The 16517-nt window shown below is 39.5% G+C and overlaps 1 protein-coding gene across 2 annotated transcripts in view; it reads right to left on the bottom strand.

The window, feature by feature from the left end:
* Positions 1-16517, bottom strand: part of si:ch211-126j24.1 (phosphofurin acidic cluster sorting protein 2) — a 90465-nt gene that overhangs the window by 21118 nt on the left and 52830 nt on the right. For both annotated transcript variants that reach the window (XM_047158119.2, XM_017478036.3), the window contains exons 8-14: positions 15133-15192; positions 11094-11245; positions 9291-9384; positions 9092-9178; positions 7541-7683; positions 3486-3618; positions 718-822 (exon numbers count right to left, since the gene is read on the bottom strand). In XM_047158119.2, the coding sequence (XP_047014075.1) occupies positions 718-822; positions 3486-3618; positions 7541-7683; positions 9092-9178; positions 9291-9384; positions 11094-11245; positions 15133-15192 (774 nt within the window). The remainder of the gene's footprint in view (positions 1-717; positions 823-3485; positions 3619-7540; positions 7684-9091; positions 9179-9290; positions 9385-11093; positions 11246-15132; positions 15193-16517) is intronic.

Here is a 16517-nt window from a genome sequence, read left to right on the forward strand (position 1 = left end):
TTATTTCAAAAGCCATGCTGCTTGATCTGTTCTACACTGAACATGGGACTGAGAGAGATCTCACTTAAAAGTGACGTGGCAAAATAAATGTGCCTCTGCTTTCCTCATAGTTATCTCCTCACTGTCCTTCTGAAACACTTCAGTAGGTCTTGATGTCTTGACCTTCCCTTCAGTACGTCTTGCAGCTAGAAAAGTATTCCAATATTGAACTTTTTTTTTCCTTACTTAATATTAAAGTAACTGATAGAATGTGTCAGCGTATGGGTTGAGGGTAGAGGAAACCCGGCCCAGCATTTGATGATCCCCGCTACACACTGTAAAGATCATTGGAAAAGAAGTGATCTTTCAATATGCGAGAAATGAACATTTAATGCTCTTACTGCACAAGTATCAGTAAGAACCCTTTAAAGGGAGGGGTGAGCTAGAAACAGACGCGAGTAGATACGCGATTGATTATTGTGCTTTGAATGTAGGTGTCCTCAGCATGGCAGTAATGGAGGTGCAGTGCACTGCAGGAGCAGGAAGAGATTTACAGCAGGGGCTAGAGGGCACAGAGAGAACACCACCTGCTCCCTAACACACACACACATCACACACACACTCAGACACATGCTCACCCTGACAAAAGTCGTATGTATATAGGTGACGGATAATAACACACTCTGACAGATGTTCACACACAAAAAACACTTCCACACACAGGTGACAGATCCGCACCTGGCCCTGCCAGTCGGTAGTGTTGATGAGGATGATGCTCTCCGGCAGCTGCTCATCTGAGTTGAGGATCTGATTGAGCTGGTCGTACACTGACTTCCTGGGAACCTGAAACACAGTATAGAAATGCAGAATATTCTGAAATATGTCGCACGACTCCCATGTTCAGTAAGGGAAAATAATAACGTTATGCTACTTTGTTAATCTAAAAGATGTAATACACAAACAGGTAAACAGAACACGGGTGTGCGGTTATAGGAAAACTGTTATGTAACAGCATGTCGAGTTGTGATTCATTCCTCTTACACCACAGCTATTTACCAACAATTATAACTATTTGATTTATTAATGAACAATGCTGCATGCATTTTGAACCATTTATAGTTATGTAACGTTGTGGGAAGTCCATAAGACAAGCTAGTTATCATTTACGTTACAGTGGCTGTAAGAAGTTTCTGTTTTTTCCAAGCTTGTCATGTTACTGAAAAACCAGAAAACCCAAAGACTTCTGTCCTGAAGACTTTCCCATGACAGAGAAAACTAACGTACTGATCGTTACAAAGCACCGACACTGGAGTCTCCTTCCATAACTGCTCAATAAATGTCTCCTGACAGAACGCTTCACAACACCAATGTTTTTCTTTGTTAAATAGCAACACATTTATCTGTTTGTTATTAGTCTTAAATTATTTGTTGAGTCTGCTATACAAGTCCCCGTGAATGAGCGGTTACTATAGAAACATACAGTACTGTGCAAATGTCATGTAATATCACAGAAGGTAATAAACTCTGGACTACACTTCCCAGTAGCCACTGCACCTCACTGCATCATGGTCACATGACCACCTGCACCTGAATCCCGTCATGTTAGTGAGCACCTATGTGTATGTAGCCACAGTTTGCACTGCACTCCTTGTCTTACGACCGTCTTTCTTTGCCGTTGTTTCTATTCCTGTGTTTATGGTCTTTGGTTTATGTTTATTCTTAGCCTTAGTGTTTTGCCACAAGGTCATAGTGTCATTTTGTGTTTCTGTTTTGGTCTTTATTCAAACTTATAATCTACACTTGCATCCGTCTCCGCTTCCAATCGTGACAGCAAAAGTCTTAGGCACCCTATTTAAAAAAATAAATAAATAAAATTCTGTCTTAAATGTTTATTTTATGACTTCTGCATTATTAAGTCAATAAAAAACCAAAAAAAACCCCACTTCAATTACAAACATTACTTTTCCAACAAAAAAGTAAACCTCTGGGGTTGGGGGTCTGATTCCAGCCTTCACCCTGTGTGCATGGAGTTCGCATGTTCTCCCTGTGCTTTGGGGGTTTCCTCTGGGTACTCCTGTTTCCTCCTCCAGTCCAAAGTCATGCATTGTAGGCTGATTGGCATCTCTAAATTGTCCGTAGTGTGTGAATAGATGTGTGTGTGTGTGAGATTGTGCCCTCTGATGGTTGGCACCCCGTCCAGGTAAAAAGTAAATGCTTGTATGGCAGTAAAGAAAGCAACATATTACATAATACACCACTTTTGAGACAAAAATCCTAATGAGGTCTGTCGGGTTTTATCTGCAGAAACTGAAACGGGTATGACAGTCAGAGTCTCCAGAAGAACTGTTGTAGATTCTCCAAGATGCTCAGGAAAACTTACCGGCGAATTCTCTTACATATGCATTTTCAAACAGCAAAATGTTGCTACTCTTAAAACATTGACGTTGTTTAGTTTATTACTGTCACGTATTAAATGTTATGGTGGTTAGGACGGATGCAAGAGCAGATAGCTTTTAATAAAGAGAGGCAGGCAGACGAATCCAAATCAAGAGACAACAGCGTAATCGAGAAACAGGTCAGGCGATCTGTAAACTGGCATGAACGAGGCAAGGCAAGAATCGAGAACGAGGAACAAGATCAACGAGCATGAAACAAAACGAGGAACAAACGGTATGCTGATAACACTCAATACTTCGCAAAGTCATTGTGTTCAAACAGTCTCTTTACACTGTGGTTGTGATTGTGCGTGAGATTGGATGCAGGTGTGCATGATTAGAATGAATGAGTGTTCTAGGAATTGCAGTCCATGGCGGCCATGTTTGTAGGCTGCAGTGCAGGATGGGAAATGGTTTGCTGTGACATGACAATTACTGTTTACTGATTTTAATAGTGGATTTTTTGTTTTTATAGGCTATACAAATGTTTAATTTCATTATTTTTGAAGGCATCGTTTCTTTGCACGTGACGTTTGCACAACGCTACAGATGTATTCGAATGAGCGCACTAATACAAACCTGTCATTTAATTTACAGCCAGATCTACTATCAGAGCTGTTGGTATATAAAAAATAATCAGCACCTTCTAACCAATCAGATTTGAGAATTCATCAAGCTGTATTAACGTACGCAGCTCATAATCTATCACTGTACAAACAAACAGCACCTTGAGATAAACAATTACGGTGAGTCGGGTCTAGTTCTGTTCTTAGAAACAAACACAAGCCAGTTAAAAGTTCTGCTTAGCAAACCACCTTTGGTTTGTTTTATTAATTATCTAAGCAGCAACCAGAACAAAAAACCCTATTACGTGAAAAAGAAAGAGGATGACAAATTAAATATTTCAAAATAATTTTTCCAAATGATCATCACATAAGCACTATTAAGGTATTTGGCTAAAATATTTATCCCAATATAATTCTTTTTTATATTGCCATCCTGTAGCAAAAACACGCTAAAAAATGATTCCAAATTTCCCAGGTTATGTAACACACGTGCCTGGGTATTTACCTGCACAGTGAGTCTGGAGTCAGGTGAGGTTTCACTGTCGATGCTACTGGTTCGGTCGCTCTGAGCTTTCGAGCTCTGTCTGTCCTTCATCGACGTGCTGCGCGGTCGTCTCTGCAGCTTGTTGTCTGTTTTACTGGAGACACAGATCAGGGATGGACCGTTTACAGCTCCACTACATTCAATTACAATACCTTTTAACATTAAATGGTGATTTTTATGCTTGGTTTTATCCCAAGCCTTATAGATCTAACCCGCATGCTTTGGACTACACTGTCATGCAAAGGTTTCTGGAGATTTTTTTGTATGTTTATTACATCACTGGCAATTAAATGAGGAAAAAACAAGTGTTCCATCAGATACTTATGGACGTATTTCAAGACTAATGGTCCACTCTGAGATTGCAATGGGACTCAAATGAGTGCTTCATGAAAAACAAGTGCACTTGTATTGAGAGCCAGTTACTGTAAGCCTAGATTTGTCTTACACTTGATATTAGATAGTCTTAGTGTCAAGTGTAAGACAAATGAATGTAGCGTGCTACAACTGGAGTGATCCAGATCGGCTTTTTCCAGTTAAACAGAGATTATTTTTTCCAGTGTGTGTGTGTGTGTGTGTGTGTGTGTGTGTGTGTGTATATATATATATATATACATATATATATATATATATATATATAGTGCAGACCATTCCAGTAAAATAATTAAATCAGTAGTCCTAATGCAGAGAACAAAAAGATTATATGTTTGGGCTATCATTTTTTATAAAATTATTATTCATAGTTGCCCAGTAAGCTCAGGAGATGGGAGATAACCCTAACCCCAACCCAGTTTTTTTTCTTCTCTTATTCAACAACCAGTGAAAGAAACTCTACTCTGAACTGATTTTTCACTATCTATCTATATATCTATCCATCCATCCATCCATCTAATCTATCTATCTATCTATCTAGACATCCATCCATCCATCTATCTATCTATCTATCCATCCATCATCCATCCATCCATTAAATCTATCTATCTAGACATCCATCCATCCATCCATCTAATCTACCTATCTATCTATCTAGACATCCATCCATCCATCTATCTATCTATCTATCCATCCATCATCCATCCATCCATTAAATCTATCTATCTAGACATCCATCCATCCATCCATCTATCTATCTATCTATCCATCCATCATCCATCCATCCATTAAATCTATCTAGCTAGATATCCATCCATCCATCTAATCTATCTATCTATCTATCTAGACATCCATCCATCCATCTATCTATCTATCTATCCATCCATCATCCATCCATCCATCTAATCTATCTATCTATCTATCTAGACATCCATCCATCCATCCATCTATCTATCTATCTATCTAGACATCCATCCATCCATCTATCTATCTATCTATCCATCCATCATCCATCCATCCATCTAATCTATCTATCTATCTAGACATCCATCCATCCATCTAATCTATCTATCTATCTATCTAGACATCCATCCATCCATCTATCTATCTATCTATCCATCCATCATCCATCCATCCATTAAATCTATCTATCTAGACATCCATCCATCCATCTAATCTATCTATCGATCTATCTAGACATCCATCCATATATCTATCTATCTATCCATCCATCCATCTAATCTATCTATCTATCTATCTAGACATCCATCCATCCATCTAATCTATCTATCTATCTAGACATCCATCCATCCATCTATCTATCTATCTATCCATCCATCATCCATCCATCCAATCTATCTATCTATCTAGACATCCATCCATCCATCTAATCTATCTATCTATCTATCTATCTATCTATCTATCTATCTATCTATCTATCCATGAATCTGTGCATCCATCCATCCATCTCACCTGCTAGTACAACATGCACTCACGTTTGCTTTTAATGAAATAGCATAAAAAAGAAACATGGTGAGAAAAATAAAGATACTTGCCACACCCCGATAATATTTTATATGGGTGTTAGTAATATCTTGTCTGGGTCTTATTAGAATAGAAAACATCACATCTCATGTACAAAACATTTTGCCGACTTTTCATCTACAGTCTTAGAAAAGGATAATGACTGAGTCGTCCGCATGTGGGAATTTAGATACTCATTTGATTCTGCATTAATGCACTTGACTAGCTAACAACCTTACCATATTTTATTCCATTATGTTACCTACCATTTTTAGCCTACCAAACTAGGGACACGGAACTAGTGCTTTCATGTTCACAGTGGGCTAGCGCAAGGATTTATGATTTGTCCACGCCTGCAGAATATTTCTCTCTTCACTTATATTTATTTCTTACTTTCTAATTTCACAGTATTTCATTTGAAATTTCCCTTACGTTTATCTAAAATTGTTAATATGATGTGTTCAGGAACATTTGACTGGCAGTGTTAATCAAAACTGAACAAAAAAATAGCAGCAAAAATAAAGCTGTAATTTCATGCTCCAATAGTCAGTTTGTGAAAGGCTTTTTTTTTTTTTTTTGGGGGGGGGGGGGGGGGGGGGGGGATTAAAGAACTGCAAACGAAGAGGACGTTTGAACATTGTTAGAAGGTAAAAGCAGTATGTGTAACATAGCTGGAAGATATTTTTATTCCATCAATGACTACTAGCTCAATGTTTTCTGTATTAAATAAGAAATTGTTTGATGTGGTGCTTCAACAACAACAAAGTACAGAAAATGCTACACATTTTCCTAGTTTCAAATACATCTGCATGTTTCAACATCAGTACGCTTACATGGACAACAATAATCCGATATTAACCCGATTAAGACAATACTCTTAGTAAGAAACTAGCATGTAAACAGCGATTTCTGATGACCTTAATCCGACTAAAGTCATACTCGAAGTAAACACAAATGGAGTTAAGACGTGTGGAGTACTCCTGTTTTAGTCGCATTATCGACGTGTATTACAGACATGTACACACCTTAATCACACTATTAACATCGTGTGAGAGTTCACTGCATTTTGCGACAGGACACGTACACACACGGCAGTGCTCAACTGTTTGACCGCAAACAAGTGAGCACGGCTGCGTCCCAAACCGCGTACTTACCTACTATATAGTAAGCAAGATGCGTGTATTTCAGCTATATACTATATACTACATACTATATAGTCGGTAAGTATGCGGTTTGGGACGCAGCCCGTGTCTTCAAGCAGTCGTCTATTTGCATATACAGAATGACAAATAATTAACTGCACTTGAAGCTTTCATAAAATTAAAAATGAAACACCCAAAACTGTATACGGTCCCATAACGAAGACCAACTGTATGTTGATATGTGAAATTCTGGAGGGAGTGGCGTGGGGACGTAATGACGTGTGCCATTAATCGCTCTATGAGCTATAACATGTAAATTGGGAACATGAAAGGCGTATTCTAAAAACAACTCATGTAAACACCGTAATCACACTACTGTCTTATTCAGAATAAGGCAAGTAATTAGATTATTGCTGTCCATGTAAACGTAGTCCATGATAGGCTTTTATATGTTAAGATGTAAACATTTGCCTGTCATATATTAAACACTAATAAACACTAACACCATTTTCACACTTAAATCAATTTTCCTAAAAGCATTTAATTATAAAATTCTATTTTTATAACATCCTCGTTAATTTTAATTGAATAATCTCCAGCATCAAAGAGAAGTCAGAGACCAACCACATGAGTCATGTGTTTATAATGAAGCCTCAGAAACACTAGATAATGTCACACGGCCACGTGGGGGATTGCTCCTCTTAATGAGCTCGTTAGCCGATAGAAAAACATTCACACGTTCTCAGTTGGTCTCTTGAGAGACAATTAGTATAATAGAGATGCTGGACAAACTCCACAAACAGGAATAAAGATGGCACAGATATGTAGAAGATTCAAGTATATGTGAATATATAATGTTGAGCTTTATAAACATGTACAGCTCCTGTAGCATACCGCAGGTGGAACAATACACATGATTGTTTATTGTGAAAGAATGAAAGAAAGGAAGAACGAAAGAAAGGGTGGTGAATTTGACTTTACCTAGGAGACATCATATTCTGAGACTCGGTCTTGCAGATTTTGCCCATCGAGTTGGCCAGTTTCTCCATGCTCATGTCCCAGCTCAGGTTGGCATCATGTTGGCTTGGCGCTCCTCCCACTCCTGCGTCCTCCTCAGCCGCCTCCTGCAGACACAACAACGTCACACCATGCAAGACATCTAAAGGTTGTCATGGTAACAGCCACTGAGCCAGACCATAGGCAACAAATGAGAACCTGTGAGCACAGATGTCCTTGAGGGGGTGTTTTTGCACGTGAATGTGTGTGTGTGTGTGTGTGTGTGTGTGTGTGTGTCTAGGCACGTGGCTGTGAGACCAATGAAGAAAGGAGTATGCAACTGAGAGTCAACATGCTATTAAATAGCACACCCTATTCTGTAGATTCTATATTAGAGGTGTAAAGATTCATAGATCCGTATCAGTGCGCTAGTCTCAGTATTTACAGTATTTACCTTCTGAACCGATTCAGAACAGCATGTGTCCGGCAAAAGTCAGGAGGTGACGGTGACTGAATCAATACAAACATCTACTATACAAGCACATACAAACAAACAAAAAATCATTGCATTGATAAAATCTAAAGAAACACATCCCTTTTTTCCCTGTAATATTATTTAAAAGTGTCCTATGTTCTAATATCCTTTTCTCTCTGTGTGTCTCTTACTCCATACCTGTTAGTCCCATTGAAAGAGACGTGTCAGAGTCAAAAAGGAGGTGTGGCCTCTGTGCTCCTGAGTCCTAAATTAGGAGGCGTGGCCTCTGCTCCTGTAAGTCCTAATAAAAGAGGCATGGCCTCTGCTCCTGTAAGTCCTAATAAAGGAGGCGTGGCCTCTGCCCCTGTAAGTATTAATAAAGGAGGCATGGCCCCTGCTCCTGTCAGTCCTAATAAAGGAGGTGTGGCCTCTCCTCCTGTAAGTCCTAATAAAGGAGGTGTGGCCTCTGCTGCTGACAGTGCCAATAAAGGAGGCATGGCCTCTGCTCTAGTCAGTCCCTATAAAGGAGTCATGGCCTCTGTGCCTGTTGGTACCTGTGAAGAAGGTGTGGCCTCTGCTCCTGTCAGTCCCAATAAAGTAGTAGTGGCCTCTGTGTTTGTCAGACTTAATGAGAGAAGCGTAGCTTCTGTGGCTGTTAGTCTCAATAAATGAGTCTGGGCTCTAAACAGCTCTTAATCATGAGCTAAATGTGTTGTCTATATATGAGACTGAGATACATACACTCTACTCCTACTCTATATGTAATGCTAACCATGCATCCTCTCTCTCTCAGCAGTGGTTTCTGAGAAGCTGAACAGTAAGTACAGATGGATCAAATGAGGCAGCAGTGGTAACAAATGAGCAAATGGCCTCCTCAGTCATCAACACACTGATACTAAACATACACCACAGCACTCTAGCAAAGTGTAATGGAGCTCTCAGTGGGTCTGCTTCCATTTAACTGACCAAGCGGGGAAATAACGGAACTGAGATATGATAACAAGACCAGCATAAAGTGGCCGTCAGACAGAGTGACACTGAGAGGAGAGACAGACACTGACCCCCGCTATAGCCTCCACTATAGACGTCTCATCCTGGTACCGGCCAGCTGCTGCTCTGTCCTTCTCCACTGCAAGCAGGTCTCCACCCTACACACACACACACACACACACAGCACAGAGAACAGAGTGAGCAAGTCAAAGATAGCTACCTCTGAACAGACAGGGAATTGTGTGTGTGTGGTTTTGATTAAGGTCTTACAGCAGCAGACTGATCTCTGGGCTGACTCTTCTGACTGGGCAAACTCCCGATTTCAGTTTGAGAGCTAGAGTGAGACATGCCCTCAAAGAATGGCCTGAAAGACATAATTATGTTACTTCATTTTTATTAATACCCTAAAAGATTTACTTGTTTAATATATGAATTTGAACAATATTAAGTGTATAATTTTAAACGGCCACAGGTTCCTATCACATAAACTACGGAAGGTAAATATTTGTAGCTTTCTTTAGCAAAGAAAACCACAAAGAGGCATCATCACATCAATTACATCGCACACGTCAATGTTTCAGATTCATTTCAAATTTATTTACCAACAGCAACAGCTTGAGCCGTGTAAAAATCCGACATCAACTAGTCTACAAAAGTTTTTTTGTTTTTTCTTTTAACCACATCCTGAATAGATTTTTAATCATGTATTTGTTCTGTACATGTTGCACAATCATTCAATATATTGTATATACCATATACAATATATCAATTTATTGCATGCACTAGATGACCTATGGAATGCCACCAATGTTCAAACACAGAAAAGGGGGAACTAATGTCACTTCTGGTCACACAATTTCTTAATATTTTGTCATTTAATTAAACAGAGGTTCTCTGATAGATAGATAGATAGATAGATAGATAGATAGATAGATAGATAGACAGATAAATAGATAGATAGATGGATATTTTTTGCTTTTGTGTTTTTGTACTTTTTTAATTACTTTTCATAACTTTTATGATTTTTAAAAATAACTTTTATGACTTTTATAAAACCACATAACGGACAGGTATGGAACGTGAATGATATAAAATGTTTCTGAACACTAGATCTACTTTGAACAAGAGAACTAGGCTGTAATAACGTGGACTGTTTTACATGTAAAACATGTTGCGTTCCATTCGTCTTGCGTTCTAAACACGTTCGTATAAGAATGATGTAAATTAGGACGAAGGGCGCGTCTCGTGATCTATGATATTGTTAAATCTCCGGCTCTCAGCCCCTCACTGAACAGAACAGATGCAGAGAGAGGTGTGAGTGCAGCGGGAAAGCAAGACCTCGCGCTTGCAGGACAGTACTGGTGATATTTGGAAAGTCACTAAAGTTTGTCCAGAAAGTCGCTAGATTTGTCACTAGGCGCTTTTTTTGGGGGCAAAAAAGTCGCTAATGGGGTCTGAAAAGTCGTTAAGTTGGCAACACTGGTCTGCACTGGCAGCTAGATAAAAGGCAGACTAAGCTCCGCCTCTCCCCAGGAAAAAGAAAATACTGAGGGAGAGGGAACATGGGGTCTTACATTAATGCACATTCTATTTGAAAAGCAATAAAATACACCGAGGCCCCAAATGATGCCCTGTCTGTGTTTATTTCTTAAAAACAATTTGCGCCCCCTTCCGATCTCTCCACTGAATGAAAAGCTAACACTACGTCAAATTAACACGCCACATAAACAACATGAATTTATTCACCACCTTTTCCTACAATGGTTATTTTGCCCAAAAGATTCTATGTTTATGTTTCCATAGACATACTCTAGGTGACTAAAATTAAAATGAGATCTTGTACATGTAAATGTAGATTTTATTGCCTTTGAATATGTATTACAAAAATGTTAAGAAATTCTGCAAGCCCTATCGCACACAGTCTTCAATATACTGCATGCAATATGTTATTATTCTGCGTACAACATTTACTGCTTGTGATCACATTTTATGGAGTTCAAAGCCATAAGAGGAGTCTTGGGGTTGTTCTAATTCACCAGATTTACTAGCACTCTCGGGGGGGGTGCCTCTTACTTGAGCTTAGGTTTCGGGGTACTGAGTACGCTGTCGTTGTCCTCCATCTCCGGGCCGCTGTCGCTCTGGTTATACACCTCCAGGCTGTCGTACAACAGATCCAGATCCTCCTCCACCTCCTGAGTCTGATCCACCGGGTCTGAGTCCAGAACCTGAGGCCACAAACCGACACACACACGCATGCTTAAAGGTGTTTTACAGCATCTAAAGCTGTGTAACTGGTTTCGAGAGAGAATAAAAGGTTTCTTTGCTTTTCAATTTGCATACACAAAGCAGGCACATTAAGTTTATAATAACATTGCCATATCTCTGTTCGTTTTGTCACAGGCCACACTGTGAGACGGTTTTAACTGTATTTGCACGTTGAAACCAGAGTGAATAATGCCCTCTGCTCCTCGCACCTTTGACTTGCCGGTTGGCATTTGCACACTGCCTACAGCACTTGGCATTTGGTGCTTGAGTACAATGTCTATCTCGAACCTTTGAATCATCAAAGTGTGGATTTTGGAAGGAAACCATGAAAGGGTATGCTGTTAATAATCTGCGAAAACAACAGGGGTGGTGTAATATGGCCTAAAATGTATTAACAGCCTATAACATTATATCCTGGACTGTTTTATCGCTCTCATACCACAGCAGGTTTAAAGCTTGAACGACACATCGTGCTTTTCACTCATTTATAGTTACATTTAATGTTGTGGAACAACCTAAAAACAACTGAATTCCCAAGAGGATTTAATTTACTATGTATCTAGATATGAATCATCAAAAAAAGTTTCTCCCCAATTTGATGCCTGCTAATTCCACGCACCAGCCAGCTCCCCTCTATCATACAGCAGCTAGCAACCTGGGAGCGTGAAGTCTAACGCGTGCTTCCGAGACACGTGACGCCGACTGCAGCTTTTTCATGCTGCCCATGCTGCTCTACACACACAGAGGAAAGCGCTATCTGCCATATTCCGCATACGTAAGCTCACAGACACTTGTGATTGGCTAGGTTTTCACTGACTGACAGGGGAGAGAGAGTATGCCACCCCTCCCACCCAGACAGCACGGTCAATTCTGCTCCCTTGGCTCCCAGCCACATCAAAAATATTTGCTAATAAGTTCTAATTACGTGCAGAGATCCCATATCTTTGGGTTAACTTTCCTGGAAGTGAAGATCTCCAAAACTATTTTTGTTTATAGCTTTAGTATCATTGTGGTCTTTATAACACTAAGAGATAGGTACAAAAAGGTTTTTCATTTCAGGGCCACTTTTATGCTTCAAATTGTAAAATGTCATTTCTGGCTACTTAAAGACTTTTTTTTAGGACACATACAGTATTACACCCTGTAATAGCGGAATTCATACTGAGACCATTATTACCCACCATTATTGTGGGTAAATTATCTCCGGCTCTCAGCCTCTCACTGAACAGAGCAGACGCAGAGAGAGGTGTGAGTGCAGCGGGAAAGCAAGACCTCGCGCTTGCAGGACAGTACTGGTGATATTTGGAAAGTCGCTAATGTTTGTCGCGAGGCGCTTTTTTTTTGCTGCAAAAAAGTCACTAAAGGGGTCTGAAAAGTCGTTAAGTTGGCAACACTGGTCTACACTGGCAGCTAGATAAAAGGAAGACTAAGCTCCGCCTCTCCCCAGCAAAAAGAAAATACAGCAGGAGAGGGAACACGGGTTTTTTATTTTATGCACATTCTATTTGAAAAGCAATACAATCACAGAGACCCCAAATGATGCCCTGTCTGTGTTTTTTTTCTTGAAAACGATTTTTCCAATCTTTCCCCTGAATTAAAAGATAACACTACACCAAATTAACACCATCAACATCATAGTCATGATTAGCATTTTACCATTATTGTGTAGCTCTAAGGGCATAGTCCTACCATCGCTTATAACAGTAATAATAAGGACTGACTTTTTTTTTTAAACGTCCCACACTCTCAGACTAACTGACCATCACTCCTCCTGTATCACACGCACGCATATACATTCACACAACTTGAGTACCGAATTCTGATACTGACACACATCACTATACTGCACATGATCAATGCACAGCTGCTACTACACATCAAATTCAAATTCCCTGCCTGTAATTGGATCGTTTGTTTGATCTGTCCTCCTAGACATACACAGCTCCACATCCTGTAATCAGTCTTGTTGCTAACAAGCTCACAGTATGCAAAAACAACGCCATAACCATCAAGAGAGGTGGCATTTAGACACTGATTAATACAGCCACACATAGTCTGGAGCCTTCAATTCAATTTCAAGTTATTAAAATCATAATTCATAACTGATTAACATCTCAGGGCCGGTGGGAGGCCATTATGAAGCTTGTGTTGACAGGCATTTGGAGATTAGCTTTCGCTTTGGCAGTCAGTCGTAAACAGAGGTGCCAGTCAAAGAGCTAGGGTGCAATGGGAAAAGGACAAAGCCATTTGTATCTTTAAAAGAAGGAACTATTCTTTATATGAAGAAATATCCACATTATACAATTCTCTAACCTTTATACAGTATTACATAGCTACTTTCAAAGGGCTTCAAGAGTACGTGATAGAGCATAGTGTGTGTTTTTTTCCCTGCACTACTAAGTTGATAGATATGTGGTGGCATAAAGTAAAACGTATAGTGGACATGAGTATCTGGGTCTCGTTCAGTTTTAGCATGTAGCATGATTTGAAACACTTTCTTTAGCCTTTAAAGTAGTATGATTTTAAATATTTAGCTTTAGCTTCTGAAGAATGAATATTTAGCTTTTACTGTACAATGACTGAAACATTAGCTTTAGCTTCTGGAGTACCTGAAATATTAGCTCTACCTTCATGTGTACAATTTTTGGAACCGAATAGCGTCAGCTTCTGGATTAGCATAATTCAAAACTTTTTTTATTTTACAATTTAAAATACCTATCATTCGAAACATTTAGCGTTAGTTTTTGAAGTAACATGACTTCTACAACATTTAGTTTTAGCCTTTAAAGTACTGTGATTTTAAAATATTTAGCTTTAGCTTCTGGATTACTCTGATCAAAGACATTTAGCTATCGGTTGTTGTTGTTGCTTTTAAAGTACAATGTTTTAAAACATTCACTTTAGTTTCTGAAGTACCAAGATTTGAAACATTTAGCTTAAAACATTTAGAGTACTATGATTTGAAATATTTAGCTTAAACCATTGAAGTACCATGACTGAAAACATTAAGATTTAGCTTCTGGGGTAGCATGACTTGAAGCATTTAGCAATAGCTATATAGCTATATTTAGCTTCAGCTTCTAAAGTACTTGTGCATCATTTGCGTTTAACTCGTAAATGTGATCGTTCCGATATGACCTGAACGCGCCGATGTTCTTCAGAAGAAATACTGAATAAACATTAAGAACAAAAAGGTCTAGCTGTGCTATTCTGATTGGCTAGCATAGAATTTTTTATCCTTCCCACCCATATAGAAGCATAGATTTAAACTCTACTGGACTCCCAGCCAATATTGAGGGTCCAATATGTGGTCTAGTATAGCATAGCAGCTGAGGTTCTGATGGCCTGAAATATCTAGGGCACTTCCTGCGTGACTCGGAGATAATACCGTTAATGTTACAGAAGCAGGCAAACCAAACTAAACTGATTATATGACCCTTCAAACAATATGGCTGACCACAGCCGTGTTCCACAGGATACCGTTCAGATTAACGCCCTCTGGGAGCCAGAACAAGGCTAAAGCAAGAACATAGCGACAAAGACCATTAAATACTGCAACAAACATATATTGTGGTAATTTGTCTTCTGCTTTGCTCATACAGTACACTCCTGTTATTATAGCAAGTTCTAATAACGTGCAGAGATCCCGTATCTTTGGGTTAATCTTTTATTATTTTTTGAAAATCTGTGGCTGGTCCGGTGTCAAGTTTTTACTTGCGATCTGGGACGATTCTGTGTTCGTATTAAAAGCACAGGAGTGTTGTGTAGGCTTGTAGAAAAGTGGCTGGTTTGGCGATTTCCTGCATTCTGCTGTATGCAGGGCTCACGAGAGAACAAAAGCGCTCACCTCATCTGAAACTTTGAACCTCTTCAGAAGGGCAACAAACTTCTGCTTGAAATTAGGTTGCTGGAGAGGAAAAGGAAAAACACTTGGATATACTTTTAAACACATTTAACACACACACACACACACACACACACACAGACTACCAGATTTCATTCAGTTGCATAGTAGAAAACAGGTTGATATAACAACCAGCAGTTGTTTTTTACTTCACTCGCCCAAAAAGCATGAAAACAAACCTCCTGACTTCTGCAAAAGAAACTTGAAATTAGAGATGCACCGATGCTAAATTTCTCAGCCGTTACCGATAACCTATTATTCAGAGTGATATCGGCCGATACTGATAACCCATACGACAGATCTGCCTTTTATGCCTTCTTGTGTAAAATTTTATCAGTGCAGAGCTTACAGTGGTTACAAACGGCAGTTTTAACATCATTCCACACAAGAGACGTTATCTTTACACACAGCACGAAATCCATGTGTTTTCCCGCCCTCTTTTGATTGACAGGATATAATCAGCCCTGATCATCGGATGTTTTTAAACTTTTCGGCTGATGGCCCATAGCAGGAAAAATAGCCTTTATCTACCGATACATCGGTGCATCTCTACTTTGTTTAAAGATAATACTCTGTAATTGGTTAATATATTTCTTGGTAGCACTCAGCACTAACGTTGTCGAGCGTGATAGTCTTTCCAAAATCCTGGCACCTGCTGCACTGTGCACATGCACCGAGAAGGTGGTCAGGATGTTCCTACAAACGTTTTTTTACTAGGTATAATAATTAGCTTGATCTGACGCTAGACAATCTTTCCCGAATCGGGATGTGGAAACAATGACAAATCTGAGCAACACACAGTGCAGCGTGGTGCAAAAACAGTTATATAAGTCTAACATTAGCACTCGACTCGAGTCAGCTCACTCACCGAGCGAAAATGAAGACGCTAGTCAGACTCCAATAACGTCTTTACATGTGTCAAGGGAATTGCTACAGCTCATAGCCAAAATGTTAGCCAAGAATGTTCTGGCTTTTTCATGTGGAGTGCAAAAACACCATGTTTCATCCCCAGAATGATTGCTTTATATGTATATTTTATACACATAAACGCTTTTGAATGAACTTACAATGGATTCCGCTTTTTAGCCTGGCTGAGTACGGACACTGTCCAAGTGATGGCATGTTGTGTTAGTGGTACAGTCTTGCACTGCATAATTTACACTGTATAGTCTTTTCACACATCACAGCACATTTTCAAAGCCACGGTTAGCTAGCTAGTGCTACAGCTCTGGCCTAGAACAAGGGACTTTGAGGGCTTCGGTCTGTATTTTTCAAACAGTCGTCTGTCATCTGGACAGTTTCTGTACACCGCATGTTCCAGCCTCCAA

This window comes from Ictalurus punctatus, chromosome 10 (genome assembly GCF_001660625.3).
Source record: "Ictalurus punctatus breed USDA103 chromosome 10, Coco_2.0, whole genome shotgun sequence".
Lineage (NCBI taxonomy): Eukaryota > Metazoa > Chordata > Actinopteri > Siluriformes > Ictaluridae > Ictalurus > Ictalurus punctatus.